Source organism: Schistosoma haematobium, chromosome 5 (assembly GCF_000699445.3).
Source record: "Schistosoma haematobium chromosome 5, whole genome shotgun sequence".
NCBI classification, from domain to species: Eukaryota; Metazoa; Platyhelminthes; class Trematoda; order Strigeidida; family Schistosomatidae; genus Schistosoma; species Schistosoma haematobium.
In genome coordinates this window covers 11,798,279-11,821,487 of record NC_067200.1, presented here as the reverse complement: position 1 = coordinate 11,821,487, position 23,209 = coordinate 11,798,279, and the positions used below count along the sequence as shown (strand labels likewise).

The 23,209-nt window shown below is 34.6% G+C and overlaps 1 protein-coding gene across 2 annotated transcripts in view; it reads left to right on the top strand.

Annotated features, from left to right (window-relative positions):
* ADAMTS3_1 (A disintegrin and metalloproteinase with thrombospondin motifs 3) overlaps positions 1-23,209 on the top strand; it is a 41,875-nt gene that overhangs the window by 11,868 nt on the left and 6,798 nt on the right. Inside the window, exons 4-12 of one of the 2 annotated variants that reach the window (XM_051217490.1) lie at positions 2,786-2,921; positions 5,759-5,864; positions 7,589-7,732; positions 9,974-10,115; positions 11,299-11,412; positions 14,269-14,411; positions 15,848-15,917; positions 17,712-17,823; positions 20,744-20,871. In XM_051217490.1, the coding sequence (XP_051064902.1) occupies positions 2,786-2,921; positions 5,759-5,864; positions 7,589-7,732; positions 9,974-10,115; positions 11,299-11,412; positions 14,269-14,411; positions 15,848-15,917; positions 17,712-17,823; positions 20,744-20,871 (1,095 nt within the window). Of the gene's footprint in view, positions 1-2,785; positions 2,922-5,758; positions 5,865-7,588; positions 7,733-9,973; positions 10,116-11,298; positions 11,413-12,839; positions 13,835-14,268; positions 14,645-15,847; positions 15,918-17,711; positions 17,824-20,743; positions 20,872-23,209 lie in introns of those variants that run through there. The other variant, XM_051217491.1, reaches the window with a different exon arrangement.

Sequence of the window (23,209 nt, the reverse complement as noted above, 5' to 3'; positions counted from 1 at the left end):
CAACAACAAGTTTGAAGCCTTACAAGATCTACTCGAAGAAGAAGAAACCACTATGGAGAGCACCTGGAAGAGAATCAATGAAGCACTAACTTCAACGTGTCAGGAGATTTTGTACCGCAATGAGCATCATCACAAGGAATGGATCTCCATCGAAACCCTGAACAAGTATCAAGAAAGCAAGACAAAAAGACGGAAATTAACAACAGCCTAACAAGAATAGAGAAAGTCAAGGCACATACTGAATGCACAAGAAGTAAACAAGCAAGTGAAGAAGAACATTAGAACCAACAAGCAGAAATACGTGAAAGATCTAGCAGAGACAGCGGAAAAAGCCTCAACAGAAGGAAATATGAAACAATTATGTGACATAACGAAGAAAGTGATAGGGAAATATAGTAAACCAGAGCGACCAGTCAAAAACAAAGAAAGTAAGCCAATCACTGAGATTGAAGAACGTTGGGATATGTGGGTAAAACATATTGAAGAACTATTGAATGAACAAGCCACACTGAACCCACTGGACATCGAAGCAGCACACATAGACCATCATCTAGATGTTGCCGCTTAAAGATTAGAAGAAATTAGCATCACTATTAGACAAATCAAGAATGAGAAAGCAGAAGGATCTGAAAACGCAATAGCTGAAGCACTGAAGTCAGACATAACAGTAACTGGAAAGATCCTGAATGTTCTGTTTAAAGGATTTGGGAGGAGGGACAAGTTTTGACAGACTGGAGAGAAAGATACTTCATCAATATACTGAAGAAAGATCTGAGCAAATATGAGAACTACAGAGGGATCACACTACTTTCGGTACCAGGAAAGGTTGTCAACTGAGTGTTGTCGAACCGATTGGAAGATTCAAAAGACGTCCAACTTCGAAAGCAAAAGGTCGGATTCCACAAGGACCGGTTGTGCACAGATAAAATCTTGACACTACAGATTAATACTGAACAATTAACTGAACGGAACTCGTTACTATACAACAATATCCTTGAATTAGTGCTAGTGTATACGTGGAGAAGACTCTAAAGTCTTCTTGTGTAAGATCTACAAATATACTAATGTTTTTCTTATTGTATGAAATTCATTGTACAGCCTTGATGCAGCTAGACAATTTGAATGTCTTAAATGACCTAGCTCTTCTATCCTAGTCACACCAACAAATACAGGTGAAGACATTCAGTGTGGCAGCAGCCTCCACAGCACTAGGCCTCAATATATACAGTCAAAAAAGAAAGATCCTGATAATAAACGCTGAGAGCACCAATAAAATCACGCTTGATGAAGAAGCTCTGAAAGAAGTGGAAACTTTTACATATCTGAGATGTATCATTGATGAACGAGAGGGATTTGACGCAGGTCGGAAGGAGCGTCTTGGAGAAGAATGGACAGCATCCCTACAGCTGAAAAACATATGTGACTCGAAACGACTGTCAACCAACATCAAAGTCAGAATCCTCAATACAAATGTCAAAACAGTTCTGTTGTGTGGAACGGAGATTTGGAGAACTACTACAACCATCATCAGAGAGGTACAAGTGAGGGAAATTTGTAAACCACGTTGGAGGTGTATAAGATAAAGTCTGAGGACATCATCAAACTACATCACAAGGTAAATCCTAACTTGAAATCCTCAAGTCGAAAAAAGAAGAGAAAGACTAAATAACACAGTATTGGGAACTGGTGGCAGACATCGAAAGCATTCGCAGCACTTGGAAACAACTATAAAGAGGAGTCCAGTAGAGGTGTGGTTGGATAATCCTGCTACACTAGGGGTAACAAGCGCAAGTACGTAGATAAGTAAGTGTTCGATATATTGAAGGAAGCGAAATAAACCACAAAACACATTTTTTCTCTTTTCTATAGTTATCTCCATAACATTGGATTAACTTCAAATTCTTTCGCTGAGATTTTACAAATACATCCTTTCTCTTTAATGTTTCACATTAACTCGGCGCCCAAATATTGTGAAACTATTAGTTCAAATTTAGACGAAAGTTCCTATTTAACATTAGTTCAGTTTGAAAACTATCTCTGGAGAAATGAAGCTGAGTTCTCATGAAACATCAAGTGTATTTTATGCTTTACATGTAAGGTGTATGGTTCAATACGAATGAGTAAAATCTTATGAGTAGAATATTTATTATTCAGTTCTTATTTGAATGGAAAGAAGCATTTGCTAAACAAAGAAAAAATATTCATAATTATAACTGTATCTTGCTGATTAATAGTTTGCACATAAAAGAAGGTTAAACAGATTCCAATGTGATTATTGAATTCTTTATTGGAAAATATAACACATTGAAATCAGTTGAAAAACCACTTTAGACTGAAAATTTCGTATTCTTCCAATTTAAACATCAATGGACATCCCCATCTTAACTTGTAACAGTTAAGATTCTTCAAGTCACTAAACTAATTCATTAGTAAAGTGAAGATTATAAGTTCAATCTTATAGAAGATCCAAGTGGATGTCGTTTGATTTGGTGTTTTATTGATTCACAAGCTAAGATAAATTAATAATTGAAATCATGAGTCAATTGAATCTAGGCCGCCATGGAAAACCTGGAAGTACTGAACGGCCGTGAGCTGATATCTCACAACAGACCTGGTTGAACTCCACTAGTAACGGCTTCTCACTAGAACGGCAGGAAATGCCTCTTGAAGTCAGTCATTAGTTAGCAGACGATTATTATCAGAATAAATTAAGAAGTTGAAAAAATTTATAAATTTCTTATGAGTTTTAAAATTTGGTTACATTGTATTCTGTCCAAAATTTTAGTCAAATGAACTTCTATGGGGTGCATCGCTAATTCGTTCTGTTCACAGATTTTGCAATTGGGCTTTAACTCATCATTATGTTCGTTATAACTATGATCATGCTTTGTTTTTATCAGGAAATATTGTACAAGCAGCTGGTATGTAAAGTAAACTCGTCATATTTTTGATTATGTGTATGAAAATTTAATTGTAAATTGATTATTAGATGATGATGATGATGAGATGCATATTATATTAAATGTTAACATTGATTTGTTTCGATGGCGTTTCGTTTTCTGAGCTGGATGGTTTAATCGTGGAGCTTTCATTGTTCTCTCGAACAACATCGTCAGAATAAAGAGATAAAAGTTGGATATTTGTATTTCTCCACGTATGACTAGTGGTTTGTCTTGTCGATCTTGATCTTCATTGGTTATTGTTGACCTTTAATATGTCATTGTCTGCAAACCTTTTTAAAACTCCCTCTCCCTTTAACTTGATTCTTGCTCCACAATAGTGGAGATACATTGGATTGGAAAAATGTTGAAATCTTGGATGCAGGAAATATTAGAATCTTGGTACTCAGTTCAATCAGCAAATAGCAAATACATAGAAACCAATACAACCTATTAACCAATCAGAAAAATCATGAGCAAATACAGGACCAAGAATCAGATTCGAACATATGCTCTAATATGTTAAAATTATATTTTACATAATCTCAGAGATTGAGATATAAATAGTTCTAACGTTTCGTCCAACTAACTTATCTGGACATCTTCAGGGTGACAATCAAAATCAAGACGGTGTTAATGTCTAGAACTACACTGTGTTAAACCAATCACATTTGAATGTTGATTTTCGTGAAATAGGATAAAATGAGTCAGTTAACTACAAATCATGTGAAAAATTCAACTACATGGAAATAATTAACTGAAACAACAAACTGTATGTGTGTGAGTGTGTAGGTATGTATGTACGTATGTGTGAGAATTATTATTGATGTTCTGTGTTGATATGTGATATATGAAGGAATAAATAAATAAAAGTTCAAGTTCAAGGTTGAAACAATTTGTTAATGAATCATCGATGTACATGTCAAACAAATACACTGTTGGATGCCGGCTCAGTGGTCTAGTTGGTTAAGCGGCCTGGCGCGAAACTGATAGGTCCTGAATACCTAGTTGTATTGCTAAAATCTCATTGAAGTCAGTCAAAAATAACGATGAATCTGAAATAAACAGGTTGAAGAAAGAGAGGGTTCAAATTACTTGTCATAACTAAATTTGCCAGGTAGTCGCCAGTTGAATACCATCTTTTCGGTTTAGGCTGTTCTTGTTCGCCCATATATACAGCGCTTCTACTGTCAATCTTTCTTTATAGGTGTTAAAACCTTTCTGAAGTATTTTGGTCCCTTCAAAATTAATCTTGTGTCCTGTTTCTAATGCATGTAACGCTATTGCAGACTTTTCTCAAATTTCTTCAAATCAACCGAGGATTTGGGAACATTTTTCAAACATTGTTTGTGTTCCTTCAATCTTACATGCAATTGTCTGGATGTTTCTCCAACATAGGCTGCATTACAATCATCACAGTTGATCTCATACACAATGTTCTGTTGTTCTTCCCTTGGTAACCTGTCCTTAACTTTTACTAATGCCGATCTTAAGTTGTTACTCGTCCTAAAATACTCTTATATCATGTTTGTTTAGAATCCGCTTGATTTCTTCCAATGTTTCACTACGGTATGGGATGACTACTGTGTACTTCCACACTTTTCGTATACATTCTAGTCTAGTTTCTCTCTCATTTTTAACAATCTTCTTTAAAAACTCTTTTGGGTAGTTATTATCCCTAAAAGTAGAAAATACTTTATTCAATTCAGTTCGTTGGTCTTCCTTATCTATAACAAGCTTGGTACTTCTGTTCATTAGATTTTTTACTACATTAATTTTCGTGCTCTGTGAATGGGCTGAATTAAAATCCGAGTATCTCTCAGAATGTGTTGAGTTTCTGTAAACATTTATTTTTAACTTCTTATTATTGTGTCGACGTTCAACCAAACAATCGAGAAATTCTAATTTGTGGTCAACTGATTCTAATTCCTTCGTTAACTTAATGTTTTCGGAAATGCTGTTTACATTTTTAAATAATTCTTCTAAACCATCCCGTTTATTGATAATAAAAATATCGTCTACATACCGTAACCATATCTTGGATGGACATACACGTCTTGCGATTGCACTAGTTTCTAGGGAATGCATAAATGCATGAGTTCTTATGCAAGATAATTAAGACAATTGATTCATTTTACTTACATCAATCGACATTAGTATTAGATAATATCATAACAAGTTCATGGAAACTAATTATTAGTCTATAAAATTGATATGTAAATAAACAGAGAAATACTTTAGGTACACTGATGTATAATCGCTGGAAAAATCACAGGATTGTGATAAATATTGAATTTTCACTGATCAACTCATGATTTCAATCAGTGAAATTTCTAAAATCTTCACAAAACCCCTTTTGAAAATATTGAATTACCTAACAGTTAAACTGTGATATATGCTGTTGAAGTTGACAGATATAAGTAGTATGTAGCACCAATCGAAAGTGGAATGCCTGACGGCAGAGGGTTGAGGAAATCGAAGAGAAAAGAGTAATTGGTATGGAAACGAATGAACAATCAAGTCTGAGACAATTGATAGATATTCTGCAAATGAAGTATTACTGTATGATTCTCAGATTTTACCAAGATATTCTGTAATGTCGTAATAGAATACATTTGCTTGTCCCCATTTGTATTTTCGTTCATCACAAAAGTACTATTTCGTAGATAGAATTTATTTCTAAATAGGGATCTGTTGAGGTACAAATCAGTCCAGTTGTTAAACCTAAACAGGATATTGTATAATATTTCACTATTAGATCATATATCATCAATTAATTATAAATTGTATTATTTGTTGATACTATTATTTTCAATTAGGCATATCTCCACTAAGTCAAATGTGTCGTATGCAGTATTCCTGTACATTAGCAGAGGATAGTGGATTTTTTTCAGCTTATCCGATTGCACATGAAATTATGCACAGGTAATTTGAAGTGGAAAAAAATACAATGCAATTATGAAACATTTATCTTCATAAATTTAGTTTTAAAATTACTTCATTCCTATTACTGAAAGTCTTGAGTTCGATCCCCGATAGGGAGAATATGGATGTTCACTGATGATCAGTTCCGTGCTAATATGAAACTGATTTCTAGTACTTCCAGGTTTTTCAATGGCTGTCTAACTTAAGTCAATCTGTGCTCTGAATGAAACTAAATAATATCCGAAACCTTCATGTTGATATAATTGTTTTATTGAATCTTGACTAAAGTGTAAATCAGAATCTCTAATGCACGTTTAAGAAAAACGTTATGTACAGTTCAAGAGGTTCAGTGAATGTTAGTGTTGCTAGTCATGCGTTATATGGCTGAAAGTTATTCTATAGGAAACCCAAGAACAAGGTTTCGTGTTGGCCGACACTTATCACTAAAGTGTACTTGTAATCTTGAGAAAGATAATGCCCCTGAAGAGATTTAGACCAATGCCGCCCAAATTCGCAGTCTGAGGCTATTTGAACCACAATTGACCTCAAGTAGAACTGAGACTGTTGAGAAGTGATCACTACTATGTTTGTCTAGTGAATTAACCATTGATTGAATTTCTTTGATCAAGTTGGAATGTTGCCATTAGTCCAAGCAACTGCCGGAGGTCGCTCGCCGTTCGAATGGCCTAGTGACAACGTCTCAGACTTTGAAGCTGTGTGATGTGGATTCTAGTCCCATAGAAAGCATTATTTTTCCTGAGATTACGGATATACCTCAATGATCAGTACCAGCTAGTATAAAACCTATGTCCAGAGTTTCCTGTCAACAACTTACAACCGTTCAGTATTTCAATTAGTTTACTAAATGTCATGCCGCTTAGAGTAGTCACCACGTTGAAAATTGATGCACAAAATGAAATCATTACTTGGAAACTAGACAGTCAAGTTATATTTACAGCTAGGCGATAGACCAGTTGTATTTTGTTTTGAACATCACTATTAACTCAATATGATCTTAATACAGTCTATCTTCATTTGATCAATTTTGGGTGAATATTATAATTACTTTATTATTTTTAATCTCACTTATAATTCATTAGTTTATTTTATCTTCCATGGCTGTTCGAATCCGATCAAGTATTGAAGATCATGATGTACCTTCGTCTACTATTGCTTTTAGTGAACTGTGACTAGACAGCATTTTATGCAAAATGCTAAAATAAGATATATTTGGACAAAATAATTCCTACAAGTATCTTCTAACCAGCCATGTAAATATTCCAGAAGTTTTGTAATGAATCGACTCTCCAAAATTGTTAACATTATGAATTTTCGAGTCTTCTGATAAGTACATGGGAATAGGAGAGAACACTGCTTGGATTAACGATTAGTTTGGAAAATAGAACTAAAAAATCCGTCTAATGATGTAATTTTCCATTTAAGGCAAAACACTGGGTTTTATTTATTTTAATGGTTGAGGTCATCAAACAATATAAGCTGGACCACCATGGAAAACCTGGAAGGACTAGACGGCTGTTTCGTCTTTTTGTGGGACTCCTCAGCAGTTCACATCCACGATCCCACCATGATCTCAATCATTAAAAAAATTACTATCATATCGACAAAACCCCTTCTGATTGCATTTTATCTTAAAAATTAAGAAAATAAATTGTTGAACACTCAACTTACACAAGATATTTGTTTGTTTGAAATCACTTTTTTAGTCTTGGTGTTGAACATGATGGTGAAGGAAATAGTTGTGATCGTTCAGGATCCACAGGAAATATAATGGCTCCATTAATTTTATCCGCAGGCCATAACCATCATTGGAGTGATTGTACACGATTAGTACTTCAAAATGGTCTTGAGTAAGCTATTTTTAGTAATATAACACATTTTCTATTGAAATATTGTCGAGTTTCATTAATCAGAGAAATTTAATACAAAGAAGGATAAATTTTCTTTTTGATAGTGAGCAGCATGTATCGGCGTTCACTTATAATAGGGAGATAATACGATTAGAACATTCTAGGGAAGATTTTTCTGATTAGGGAAATGAACACACCATAAAGATATGTATGTTGTAGATCACCAACGTAGATGATCTATGTCGAAATGATTGGAGGCCTACTCGAGTTAGACGTGAATGGTGTGACAAACTAGCTAATATCGAAGTCACACCTAATGGTCAGTACCTTACGTGGACTACCCCATTGACGTATCAAGGTACCATAGATGCTTTGAAGACTGTACAACGCAGAGGACGTTATTACAGAAATATATTAGTTAAAGTAGATACAAGCGAAAGTGAGACCACTACCACATGGGGCCAGTCCATGGCATACGACTAACTGATGCGCGTTGGTTGTCGCTGACCTTGATGAGGATCGATGATCTACTCGATATTCAATGACCCAACTGCCGGATGACTTGGCTAGGGCTTAGTGACATTTTGCTGGCCCTACAATGTAAAGGATCAGAATTAGGCAATAACTACATTTCACCAACCCAAATAGACAAAATAATAAGGAAAAGCCGATGGGTAGTTCTCTTCACTGAAAAATGTCACTTATATCTTATATTTAATTGAATAAAATAACAGAGATAACGAAAAAGTAGAAAATAATTTTTTTAGATAGACGAACAATTCAGAGTATGCCACATAAATTTGTCATGCATGATGTAAAATGATTTGGCCTATTTGTTTTCTTCAGTTTAGCATAACGATAAAATATAGAGCCATCTGATATACGATATATTTCAGTATATTAGTCTGAACACATGAGATTAATAAACTCTAACATGGAATACTTATTAAATGATGGTAATACAATTACATTTTTTACTAAACAATTACATATGAAGATTACATTCGTATAATTGTTTCCTTTATTGGGGAGTTACAAAGTATTCATTGGAAAAGTTCATAGAGACCTAGAAAACGCTTGGCAACACCTTATTCATCAATCAGTGCTGAGTAAAATCTTCTCAGAAACATCTAGAAAATGTAGAAGCCCAAAATCCTGTGTAACTCTATAAATAACCGTGTTTTTTTTCTATACATAAACTAATCTTGAAGTAAATCATTCTTTTCGTAGATCGTTCCTTTTCTCTTGTGGATTTAACCTGAGGTTATTAGAAGCGGTTAAGAAATCGAAATGAGCGTTCATTTAGAAGACTTATTAAACTTAAGCTGTTTGAATTTAATTTTTACTTGAATAATGACATCATATGAAGCACTACATCCTATTAAAATTGTGAATTTACTTATACAGAGAAAATGGATGGTGGTTGATTAACTTCACGATTTTCATGAGACCCGATAGTTCCAAGTTCAGCCCTCAGCATAAACTGTGTGTATTATATTTGATTTATTCCTCATTTTCATGTGTTTAGCAAACAACACAGATCCATGCATATAACGAAACTTATCCAGTATTATTAAAATTGTTTGTCTGGTATTCCATATGCATAAATGTTCCTTCAAGTTGTATAACTATAGAATTATAAATAATCAAATCAAAGTATTCAGTGTCAAATTAATGTACAAGTGTAATAATATGACGACTTGACTTTCTACTTTTTCACTTTTCAGTAGACTTATATTACTTGTCAATACATTATACGAAATGGCTTCATTGATGAAATGTTCCGAAAAGTAATTTTCGGAGTTCTAGCTAGGAGCTATGACTAATCACGTTTAGATGCGTCAGGCGTCAGGCAATTACCCACCAGTTATATTAGATGGTGGTTACGTAATGCCACAAACGGATTAGAGACAGAAATATACACAATTAGATACTGACATATTAGTTTAAAAAATTATGCACTTGTCATAAGACTCAAAGTGGAGTCAATGGACGCGCACTGTTGAGAAGTCCCATACTATGATGAAATAGCTTTATACAGCTTCCTGGTTATCACTGACTATCTAAGGTCAGTTTTTAATCTAAACTGTGAAACTGAATAATATCCATTAACAACTTACTCACTAATAAAGTTATATAAGTTTAGTTTCCGGTTACTAACACCTATGAATATGACTTTCTCACATTGTGGGATTTCAGTTGATCATATATATTGTTCATTTCTTTCCTCTTCACTTTAAGAACACAGAAATTTACTTGTCTTCAAGATTTTCCAATATTTAAACAGGAATATATGAATTTTGATTTGCCTGGCTGGCAATGGTCACTTGATCAACAATGTTTTGTTATATCTGGATCCAATATAAGTCAACATTGTCCTGGAGTAAGTTTCGTTGGAAGTGTCAAATGTAATAGTCGTATAAGTGTAAATATTTCGATGATATGCACAACAGGTTGATGATTACCTCAGGGTTATATATTTCTTTTTAAACCTACATATTGTGTTCTACTGTCCTATTCACTTACAATAAACACTTCTTACGGTATGCAGAACCCACTGTATAAATAAAGACTGAAACGAATATGAAAGAAAAAACATCTGACAGTAGGTGAATTTGGAACTGGAGTCGTCTTCCATAACTTCTACGCTGCAATTAATAAGGTTTTACTCCAACGACCAATTATTTGTTTGGTATTATACTAACACAGTACTGTTTGTCGTGTTTCTTATCAAAAAGAATACACTGGTTGAACTGACTTTTCAAAATTCACGGGTATTAATGAAATTGCTAAATTTAAGCATAAAGCTGAGAAATATCAACTCCAAGATATACACGATAACACGTTGCACGTTTAAAAACATTCAAAATTACTTTTCTACCAAGCCCTATATATCCATATGGATAAATGATACTCGCACTGAAATTCAATACACGATCCTAAATCTCATTGATTCGTCCATAAGTTGTAGTGTTGCCATGATACCATTTGTATTGGTTGTTTGAATCTTCTCGTTGATGTTTAGAACCGCAATAGGACAAAATATGCATCCTGGATTCTATTATTAGCCCCCATTCATCTCTGCTTAAAATGCTTGTGACTTTATGGCAGTATCAACGCAATCTTCACAGAATGCCCATTTACGAAAAAGAGACTGATGAATCACAGTCCTAAATATTAATGGGAAGATTCAAACAACCGATACAAATGAATTATGTAAATCTCATCATATTTTCAAAAGCAGTACAAAACTCAAATAATAAAAACAACCCCTTGAATATATAATATAATTGACAAATTAATATAATTGTGAGCTGAGCTGAATCTATGAACACTCTGAGGCAATATGTTGTATAGGGGTCGAGCTGACTATTGTCACATAGAAGATATAATTGAGCACCATTTAATTACATAGATTTTATGTCTTTCACATCTTCTTGGTTCAGAAATTCCGGGAAATTGTCTACAAACAACAACCATCTAATTATTTAAACTGGATGGTGATTTTCTATTTAAATATTATAACCTCACTTTCTAATACTTTTATAATTATACCAATTAAATAGGTAGGAGAATACGCCTGTCAAGAGTTATGGTGTTCAATGAGTGGTTCGAAAGATCATTGTGATAAAATGTTAAATCATGGACTATTAGATGGTACTCCATGTGGTGAGAAAAAAGTAAGAAAACTAATTTTTACACAGCAAATCAATTTGATTCTGACTGATTTCAAAGATTATATTTTGTTTTTTTATTACTTAAATGATAGTGAATAAATCTTTTAAAATTGTACCTACTTCTAGCTATCTCTTCTGGTCAACTACCCAAACGTATATCATTGTTACTTCAGTACTTCTAAAATAACTGCACAAAAGATTGTAATAAAAGTATACTTTAGGTACGAACTAATCAGAATCGAGAATGTGACTTTTCGGATTTTGAGCGAAATTCAAATATCATGAATAACAAGAAGTAAAAATACCTCTGTACATTGTTCAAAACGTTTAAAATAATAGTGAAATGCTTTTCGCTAACATAGAGTAAAAACAATAGTGGTAAATGTTTTGATTGAGATCATGAACCGATTGGTGTTAGACCACCATTGAAAACCTGGGAGCACTGGACGGCTGTTTCGTCCTATTGTGGGACTCCTCAGCAGTGCGCATCCACAATCCCGCTCGCCAAATTCGAACCCAGGGCCTTCAGTCTCGAGCGCGAACGCTTAACCTACTGGATCACTGAGCCGGCATTCAATGGTCTTAATGTCTAACCTCAACCAATCCACGAAGTTGCGCAACCATCTTCCATTGTACTGAGGTAGACACCTGTTTCTGCCCGACATGGATTAGCTCCACTGGTCACGGCTTCTCACCAGAACTTCGAATACTTAATTCTGTATCTTTAGATTTCATACAACAAGCGAATCAATACTATTCCTAAATCTAAATCCTAGACCCCCTATTCTGAAACAAACTGTAACCTAGTGGTAGTACATTTTCTGAATGAATTAATCAAGTATCCTCAGGCGTATTTGTGAGCGAAATTTATTCACCCAAATGGACACAGAACATTTTAGCACTATAGATGACGTTACAAAATGTATATTTGTAACTAAATTATTAAGTTTCATATTTCGTCTCATCATAAAATTCATATGAATATGGTGATGGCAAAGTGTACGGCTGATCTTTACACACTGATGATTGGAAACGCTGATTCATATTGATAAAAACTTAATGAGACGAATATAAGTATTTAAAGACAGGCGATTGGTTAACCTGGATATTAAAATGTTTCCTTATGCATCTACAAATACACGTTCCGTTGGCTGTATAGGCGACACTATAATTTATGGACGAACCAATCAGATATAAGATAATACGTCTCGGATGTTGGCTCGAAATTCACTCATCCATTTGGCTAGAGTTTTGGCATTATAGTTTATGTCAGTTCGTGATGAAAATCCGAAATCTAATCTTTAACCCTAACCACCAACTGTAAATGACAATTCTAACTACTTAATAACCTTCATTTAGTTCTAATCAGTAGGTGTCCAACCTCAAGGTCACTTCAGCGTCGCTCAAAGGTCGTCCATAAATTACAGTTTCACCGCTGTTGTATAAATTATTTAATTAGCTATAAATTGTGCATTAATTAACCTGATAATTTGCGATTAATGAAGTATAAACCATTTTGACTCGATGTTCAAAACTACGCTTTTACGTTTGAATTTCCTTTTACGATGTAGTGCATAGTTAGCCATATTACTTTGGTAGAAATTAACTGATTGAAACTCTTTTCAGTTATACTAGTCTTTCATCTTCTGATTTTGCGTCTTAAAAATTGAACTGGTTCCCAATCCTAAGGTATAAGCAGTAAGGAATTAGACAAAGGTGCGATAGCATTGATACAACAAAGAATTTGTTGAACTACTGAAATTCTTGAAGTACTCATAGTGTACGAAAAATAAAATGCTTAAAGCCTTCACATCGGTATGAATTGTTTAGGAAGTCTTTAAATTTTACTTAGTGTATTAAGTGTGTTTATTGTTACTAGAATTGGCATAGAACTCATCATTCAAAAGCGATGGTATTTTCCGAAATGTTTTGGCTAAAGTTGACAGGCTGTGAATTTGTACCACACACCCGACACTTTGTGTGGACGAATAAAGTGTATTGGATAAGTTCAAGTTGAAGAATCGTTAGAAGTTATTTTATACACTTGATTCATCTACAAAACGGACAGAAAGTGTTGAACCCGTTGCAAGATTATGGCCGGATAACTTCCATAAGTATTTGTGATCATACCTTACAATCATGCTTTGACGTGTCTGTCTTTCATACATTGATTTAGGTGAGAAAATCGACTCCACAAATTAATATTTCGATGAATGACCTTGAGCAAAACTTTTAGTAAGACAGACATGTGTGTGGAACTTATTAGTCTAAAATTCAATCGATAAAATCCAAATCACATGTTTTGGTTCTTTATCATTACAAGTTAGAATTCTGACCACGTGATTACATCAGGATGGTAACGGGGTTGATTTTTAGTCCACTCATATGATAAACTTGTTGGGAAGGCACAAGCATATAAAACTCGGTAATTTAATTTCAATTTATTTGTTACGGTGGTTGCAAATCGTAAACATGGGTTAAGATATTTATTGATTAGTGTTAATAGCTCCCCGCTCCAATGATACACAGATTTCACAACTAACCAAATAAGTAAATGATTGTTTGAGTCTTCACATTGATGTTTAGGACTGCAATTGATCAGTCTCTTATTGGCATCTGTGCATACTGTGCGTATTGCCTCGATATAGTCTTAATTCACAAGCATTATATGTAAAGATGGATAGTGACTAGCAGTGGATGTATACTAAGTATACTAACCTTCAATCATACCGAAGTTTGATTTTATTTTATTGTTTGGATCTGACGTGAAGTTTTGAATTGATTCCATGTGATAAAGCGTAAAAGCTTTGTACAAGCAATATTAGAGTAATTAGCTTTAATATCATTTTCTCCCTTTAGGAATGTTTTCATGGTGAATGTATCGACTTGAAACCTCAGAAAATAGAAACCAATCAAAGATCACACCAATATACATCCTGGTCCGCTTGTTCACGAACGAATGGGATTGGTACACGTTATCGTACACGAAAATGCTCTAATAGGTTAGTGACATTGAATAACTTCCTATATAGACAAATGTATACTTTGAAGAAAGTATAGTATGGAAGTTTTTCCCAACAAATACGTATTATCAGTATGGGGTTGTGGAGATTACTAAGTTTTTGATTGAGATCATGAATCTATTGATGTTAGACCACCATTGAAAACTTGGGAGCTCTGGACGACCGTTTCATCCTATTATGGGACCTTTCAACAGTGCAAATACGTATTATATGTATGTTTTTTTGTTTGAACCTTCTCTGTGATGTTTACGACTGTAATACATTAGTCTTTTACATATTACTGTTAATACTTTGAAAATCTTCGGTTTTCGCTGTTATGCAGTTGATAATAAATAATATGATTTGACGCACTAAATAATTAGACTCTAACGACTCGACACTCGATAGATCACTACGCCATACTCACGAGACACACACGGTTTCACAATATCTGAAAACTGATTAAGAAACAGATTAGATGAACAACGGTTTACTAATACAAACACAAAGATTGAGCACACCGTAAAAACCAGAGTACACATCTCGAAAATATTCCCTTTTATTTCCACAGCCATGTATGTCTATTTTCGCTCATTGACGAATCACGAGTCACTCGAAGAACTAATTATATAGGGTAAACGGCAAAGGGCATTCTAAACTGTGAATAACGGTAACATAATATCACAAACTGTCTTCAGTTGAAAAAAATCAAAGCGATTGATTCTGATCCAGTGACTTTAGATGGTACTTTAATTTTCATGAAATCTAAATATCTGAGTTTTGTGGTGGAAACTTGTTCTTGAAGCAACTGTCAAGTGTGTTGTTGTTCTCAGTTGATTAGGTTAGAATTATTTTCTTTTGTTACATACTGAATAATCCGTTTTTAAGAAGTATAATACTTAATCAACATACTCAACATCGTATTTAAATGATAAATCAAATCTACCAGATAGTATCAGTCTAATTGCGACTATGGGCGTCAAGTATTTGTTGGGACATATATATTGATTCGATGAATTGATCATTTCTCTCTATACTCTCCTTATCTGGCGAAAAGTTTTGAATCTTCACATATTTGCTTAATACATTGGCTTACTGAAATTTGTTTAAATATGTCAATGTTTGTTTTCAATCTGCGTGTGTAATCGTAAAAGTTTCGGGAAGTATTTTTAACTGAAGTTGCCCATAATGTTTTCAATGTGCAATAATTGTGTTATGCCTAGCATGTTTAGCTATTATTTCAGTCCATTTTGGTGGGTGAATACAGATTCTATCCAGTAATCTTCATTAGATAAACGCTGAAAGTGCAGGATACAACACACTTATTGACCATTGAAAAAGCTATGAACAATCTTACTTGTTTAGTTCTTTTGAGAAGAAAAGAATTCACTTTAACATGTGATTTTTGTTATGCTTAATCTATTGAACTATGGAAGAAATCAAAACAAATGTGAATTCAATGATAACGAGAGTATGATTGAATATGAACTGTGCGGTAAAAACACAGTAAGTTGTTATCTTTACTTTGATATCAATATGAATAAAAAACATATAATTCTTATCACATTTTTAATCCAAAGTGAGATCATCGATTATCGATATCAAACACTTAGGACAGTAACGGATAGACAGAGAGTCAGTGAAGATAATCAATTTAATTGAAGCAATTTTATAGAGATTAATTCAATTCGTAGATTTCATTCATCGTAGGTCCATCTCAATGAAGATATCACTGGAAATCAGGAAGCATTGGATAGATGTTTCATTCTGGCATGAAAATCCTCAACCGTGTGCATCCACTTGTTCATCAGGAGTCAAACATTAGACCTTCAGGTCTCTTAGTGAGCATACTTATTTACAAACTTGACCCTGTCACTCCTGGTGAGGCATAAGCCACCAATCAGGATTCTTCAACCTACTCTATCGTGTCTTTTCCAAATGTTTCCAAGTGTTATTCGTTCTTTTGATGTCTGCATCCAATTCCTGACAGAGTGTATTCTTTGGTCTGTTTCTCTTCACGGCTAATATGAATAACATTATGACAACTGTGGTTTAAATTTATTCTTACATTTGCCCCCACATTGGTGAATAGTTTTTCACGACTTATTCTTTATCCACTCCTCAAACCTATCTCATGCTCAATTGGGAGTAACAGCCGTAATTAAGAGTAAGAGCGAACCTCTCGTCCATTAATGTAAATAATTTTAAAAATAATATAGTCGGTTATTATTGTTTTAAGATTGATAATGAAAACCAATAATTTGTTCAGTGATTATCTTTTTAATAAAATTATGCCCTGGTTATCACTCAATCAGTAATTTAGATCCAAGTTCGATCATCGTTACAACCAGAAATGATTTGTTTCTCAGTATGTTATGTCTTTATTTAATTGAGTGAGAAAAACTGTACACTTGAACTTATCGGGCACACATTTCCATGACACTTAAACTGATCACTATCACTTTTTTTAATATTTATGGCTATTTCCTCAAAATCTACCATGAAAGATAAAAAAAAACCCAACTTACAGTCGTTTAACTGTCACTTGACAAACGTTTTAAAATTAGGACCACTTGGTCTTCCGCCTTTTTAGTAAAGATCATTTCTAATGGTCATCGTCTTCTAATGATTTATTCATTAGTATGGACCTCAGAAAAAACTTTCTATGGTCATAATTAACGTAAACGGTAACCCTATTTAAATAAACTGATTTCTACGTTATATAGAATACACACAAATTATAATTAATGGAACATTGTATAGAATATCACATTCCTATTCTCTATTCAGTTTTACTGATTACAATGGCTTGGATTAACTGTTCACTGAATTTCAAGTTATTTCATTGGCAACATTTAATTATTGTTACTTACTTACGCCTGTTACTCCCAATGGAGCATAGGCCGCTGACCAGCATTCTCCAACCCACTCTGTCCTGGGCCTTCTTTTCTAGTTCCATCCAATTCTTGTTCATTTTTCTCATGTCTATTTCCATTTCTCGGCGTAATGTGTTCTTTGGTCTTCTTCTTTTCCTTTGGCCTTGAGGATTCCATGTGAGAGCTTGTCTTGTGACGCAGTTGGGTGCTTTCCTCAATGTGTGTCCTATCCACTTCCAGCGCTTCTTACTAATTTCTTCCTCCGCTGGGATCTGGTTTGTTCTCTCCCACAGTACGTTGTTGCTAATAGTGTCCGGCCAATGGATCTGAAGTATTTTGCTTAGACAATTGTTAATAAACACCTGTATTTTCTGGATGATGGCTTTTAATCATTGTTGCTATGTATATAATTACTTTTTTTTAGAACGAAGATCATTTAAAATCTATAGATTATCGAGAAGAACAATGTTCACGATTTGATCAATTTAAGTTAAGAGGAATATATCATAAGTGGTTACCTTATATTTATTCTCAAAGTAAGTCATTTCAATTGCTGAAAAATTCCCATTATATTAAAAACATAATTGTATGAACGAAGAATATTCTTTTCAATGAATTTCTCATCAGGTTCTACAATTATAAATCCAGATTAATAATCCATAAAATTGGTCATATTTAAGGCAAAATAGATCATTTGGAAATTGTAATATGTGAATCAGGAATTGTTTGTTATATAAATAAAATCGTTAATGTTGGGGCTGACTAATATGAAGTGTTAAGATTTAGATGGTAGTTGGAGGTAATCAACTACCACCTAAATCTCAATACATAGTGCCCGCAGTGTCGAGTCACCTAGACTGGTGGCCACATTGCAACATAATCGATAGCATTCGATCTGCACTAATAAGGACTAGACAAGCATGACATTGATCACCACCCAGTGATCAATCAATTGTGATGAAGTGTTAACTTGAATCAGTTTATAAGCGAAATGAAATTGTGAGATAAATTATCAGAATAAATATGGTCAACATGGGTAAGAGAGAGAGAAAGAGAGAGAATATTTTGATTACAAATCGGAAATTGCGTAATATGTAAAATAATTAGGTCAAATATAGTAGATTCAGGGGTGGATATTGAATAAATTCCTCAAGAAGGGGTTATCAAGTGTGAAGACAATAATAATAATAATAATAATAATAATAATAATAATAATAATAATAATAATAAGTTTGGGATATAAAATGAACATTAATCAGATTACGTCACCACATTATAAGATTAATTATTAGCTAGCTGGCCAGGGTAAAAGGGGTGGCTGAACATACTTCTTTTTGGATACAAAGCTCTGGCTTTTTGATCCGAATAGCAATTGCTTCAGCCGTCTGTAGGATTCGCAGTCTGACGGAATTAGGTAGACTGCTGTTGACACGATAGACTATTGCAAAACATTGCTCCATGTTGGCTGTATGTCCTGTTTGGACTAAATGGTCTAAGATGGAGTTGTTAACAGTTTTGACAACACCTTTGCTTAACCACACGGGTAGGTGCTCACGAGCCCGAATGTACAAATTCCTAGAACATCTGCCAATATAACTTGCTCCACAGGAGCAGTTGAATTGATAGATACAGAAGGAGGTGGCTAGTCTAGGTAATTTATCTTTCAACCTCGGAGTGATTATTGGTCGTGTGGAGAATACTAGTTGTAGTTTAGCTGCATTAAAAGCCCTTTGAATTGATCTACTTAACTTAAGTCTTAACATTTCACTTGGCGCGTCGCCTCTGAATTGTAAGCGTATATATAGAGGCTTTTTATTTACCGTTGGGCATTTCTACAATAATGTTGTATGAAATAATATGACATTCTACATGTTGTTTGAAATTTCACTTCACTGAATAATTGAAGTTAGACAATTAGAGAACACTTGACAAATGTATTCTCTCAGTATAGAACTCTTCAGAAGAGCACATCAAAGACCTCACTAGGAATTGAATAAACTACTTCAGGTATGACCTTTAAAGATAGGGTCAGTTTTCAATCTCGACTTTTTAAATACCAAAAAGATTAATTATTTAAAAGCATACATTATAATGAGTTAATACACAAGATTCAAATTTACACCTGACAATCTTTTCAGGTACTCCGTGATGTCAAACAAGGTCCTATAATGTTCTCCCATCTACACTTTCAAACGCTTTCTCATAGTCACGGAAGTTGATGAATAGTGTAGAATTTCATTCAATTGATTGTTCAGTCGTAATTCGTAGTGTTGTTGTTTGGTTGGTACACAACTTATTCTTACAGAATCCAACCTGTTGATCTTGAAGTTGGATGTTTACCGGATCTTCCAATCGGTTCAACAACACTCGGTTAAAAGCCTTTCTTGGTACTCATAGTAGTGTGATGCCTCTACAGCTGAGTTCTCACACTTCCTCTGATCTTCTCCGAATCCATCAGGACTTGTTCCTCTTCTCAAATCCTTCTGAACAGAACGTGCAGGATCTTTCCATTTACTGTTATGTCTGACTTCGGTGCTTCAGTTGGTGTGTTGTCAGGTCTTGGTGTTTTACCACTCTTCATTTGTCTGATGGTCATTCTGATTTATTCGACTATTGTTGGAGTGATGGCTATAGGAAGTTCTGAGTGTGCTGCTTTGATGTACAGTAGGTTTAATGTAGCTGGTCTATTCAATAGTTCTTAAAAGTGCTCTACACACACATTCCTATGTTCTTGAATTTCAGTATTTGGTTATACTTCCTTGTTCTTGACTGGTCGCTCCAGTTTACTATATTTTCCTGCTCATTTGTTCGTTGTATCACATAATTGTTTCACATTTCTTTCTGTTGCTGTTTTTCCCACTGTCCTTGCTAGGTTTTCCACATATTATCCGCTCGTCCGTTCTAATTCTCTTGTTTGTATGCATTCAGTTAGTAAATATTAGTATGGGATATAATCGAATATGATTTGATCGTGTAACAACTGATCATGAATCGTTTCTATTGCATTTCAGTATCTAGGCACACACACACATACACACATGTGCACACACGGGCATGTATAAGCTACTCTAATTACAACACAGATAAATGAACAATGAATATTCTTTCCAATAGATTCTCTTCAGGTTCTACAATTACATATCCAAATCAATATTCCGAAAAGTGACCAGTTTTAAGACAAAGTATACCATTTAAAGTTATAGACTGTAAATTTACCCATATAATTGTAGAATCTGAAGAGAATTTATTGGAAAGAATATTCTATGTTCATATTCTAATTAAATTTACCACGATTAATTCACTATAGGTAAACTAGTGCATTGGAAGGTGATCAATTTTTTGAACTCACCACAAAACCAGTAATAATTCATCGTAATTTTTATTTTGTATTCAAAAACATAGATCGTTTTGTTTGTTTGTTGTTATTTCTTTGTATTCTCTTTTCACATTTCCAAGGACCATGTAGTTTAAGTTGTTATTCATTACAAAATGGTCAAATTCTTGATGCATCAATGTCAGTTAGAGATTCAACACCATGTACATATGATAATCCTGATGCACGTTGTATACAATCAGTTTGTATTGTAAGTGATGATAATTCGTTACTATCTTTCAAATTTAGAATATATTGCAAACTTATTACATTGATAAATGAAATTTGAAAGCAGTTTTTGTCGTGACTTTAAAGGCCGGCTCGTTATCATGTGATTTATTCGCTAATTGAAATACGACTTATTCAATCTTAGTACTGAGCTAAACCAATAACGTTCTACCGGTACGAGCAGCCTAGCGTTCTTTATTGGTCCTTTGCTCGCCTAGCCCGTCTAGTTGGATCCAGAACACCAATACCAGCTTCCACTATGCGAATCATTTATTGTTTCGAACATACTTGGTTTATACACCAGACAAACAGATCACATCACACCACAAAATAGGAAATAACATTTATACAAGATCATGCCAAAAAGTGTCTGTGAACGTGGAAGACGATTATCAATAAACTGAATAATAACAATTTAAGAACCGTAAATCGTACAATAATAATCTATAGATCAAAATTAAGCTTATAAGAAGATTAATATAGATATACAAAATCTAATTACTGAATAATTATACCATAAGAATATATAGATAGTCAGTCAGTCAGTAACAACGTAGAACTTCGTACGTACGTACGTACATCAGTTCGAGTTGCCACACCACATTAGCACGGAGATGCAGTGGTCGATTGAAACCCCGTAGTGCTAGATGTAGTAAAATTATAAGCTGCAATCAGAAAAATTAGGGTTTGAAGATGTTATTCAAGGAGTATAATCCAATGAAATAAACTTGGAAAGAGAAAAAGAAAGGGACATGAAGAATTCAGAAGATTAGAATTTGGGAGAACACAAAGAGTGGATGCACCTGCGCCATTGTAAACGATTTTGAGTCATGTCATTAAGGGTCTCTAACCATCGGTTGCTATCACCTCGCGGTCCCCAACCAGGTAGTCTACACCTACCAATATGACTCAGTCTACTTTTCAGTGACTTCATGGATTTGTGCCATGTTTTGGTCTGGCCGCCCCTAGCTTTCATCCAATCTACTCCTATACAACAAAACATCGCACATCGAGGCAGTCGATGGTTGGGCATACGTAACACGTGTCCCAGCCATCAATTGATTTGCCATCCTTACCTAGTACCCGTTTCCTAACAACTGTGTTACTTATTCGATGGTACCAGGATATACGAGCAATGTTTCGAAGACACCTATGATTGAATACTAGTAACCTATGGATATCCTCTACTCTTACCGGCCATGTTTCACTACCATAAAGTAGGACGGAACGAACTGCTGCTCAGTAAACACGTCCTTTGGTTGATAGACGGATATCTCGCCTACTCCATAAATGATGGAAGTTGGTAAAAGCTAGTCGAGCCTTCTGTATCTGTGCTGAGATTTCGTCACACACCAGACCACAAGGGCTGATGAGACTTCCAAGATAAGTGAAGCGGTCGACACACTCAACTACTTCACTCCCTATCATTAGTTCATGTGTCGACGCAACCCAATCCTGAAGCAACATTTTGCATTTCGAGGGGGAGAATCGCATCCCAAACATGCTTGCATTGTCGCTTAGAGTGGTCAGAAGACTGCATTTTGTCAGCGTCTTCACCAAATAAAACTATGTCATCAGCATATTCTAAGTCAACAAGTGAACCTCACGGTAGAATTTCAACCCCTGGAAATCTAGACGAGGAAAGTGTTATCTCTAAAAGTACGTCGACGACAAAGTTGAACAAGAATGGAGAGAGTGGACAGCCCTGACGAACACCACTTGAGGTAATCAATTCTGATAATATTAGTTCGTTAATAGTTCTCAGAAGTTACTCGTAATTTAGTCTTAACTAGAATATGACAGTTTTGTCTGTTGTAAATTTCTAACATGATTGATATAAGAACTTATTTATGTAACTAGAACATTTTATCTTTGACATTATGATAAAGTTGTAATTTCTCGTTATTGATATTAATGACTAAACTCAGGATACTTGGGCCGATATGCACCATTGGTTTAGATTTAGTGTTTTCCAGCTCCCCAAGGTGGATCCTGAATATCCACCAGCCCCGTTAAAGCGCCGGATATTCGCTTTTCGTCCTCTCAATATAGTAAACAACGGTAATGCCGCGAGAAGGCAGTGAGTAGGACTTTTCTGGTTGTGGCTGTATACGTGTGACCGTATGAGAGCATTTCGAGAGAGAGTGTATATACACTCTCCTCACCCTCGGCCTTATCAAGGCATTTGGGGACGACAACATCGTCAGAATGAACTTCAGAAAAAAGTTGGATATTTGAATTTCTCTACATATGACTAATGGATTGCTCCGTTAACCTTGTTCTTGATTGGTTATTTTTGACCTTTAATATGTTATTGTCTG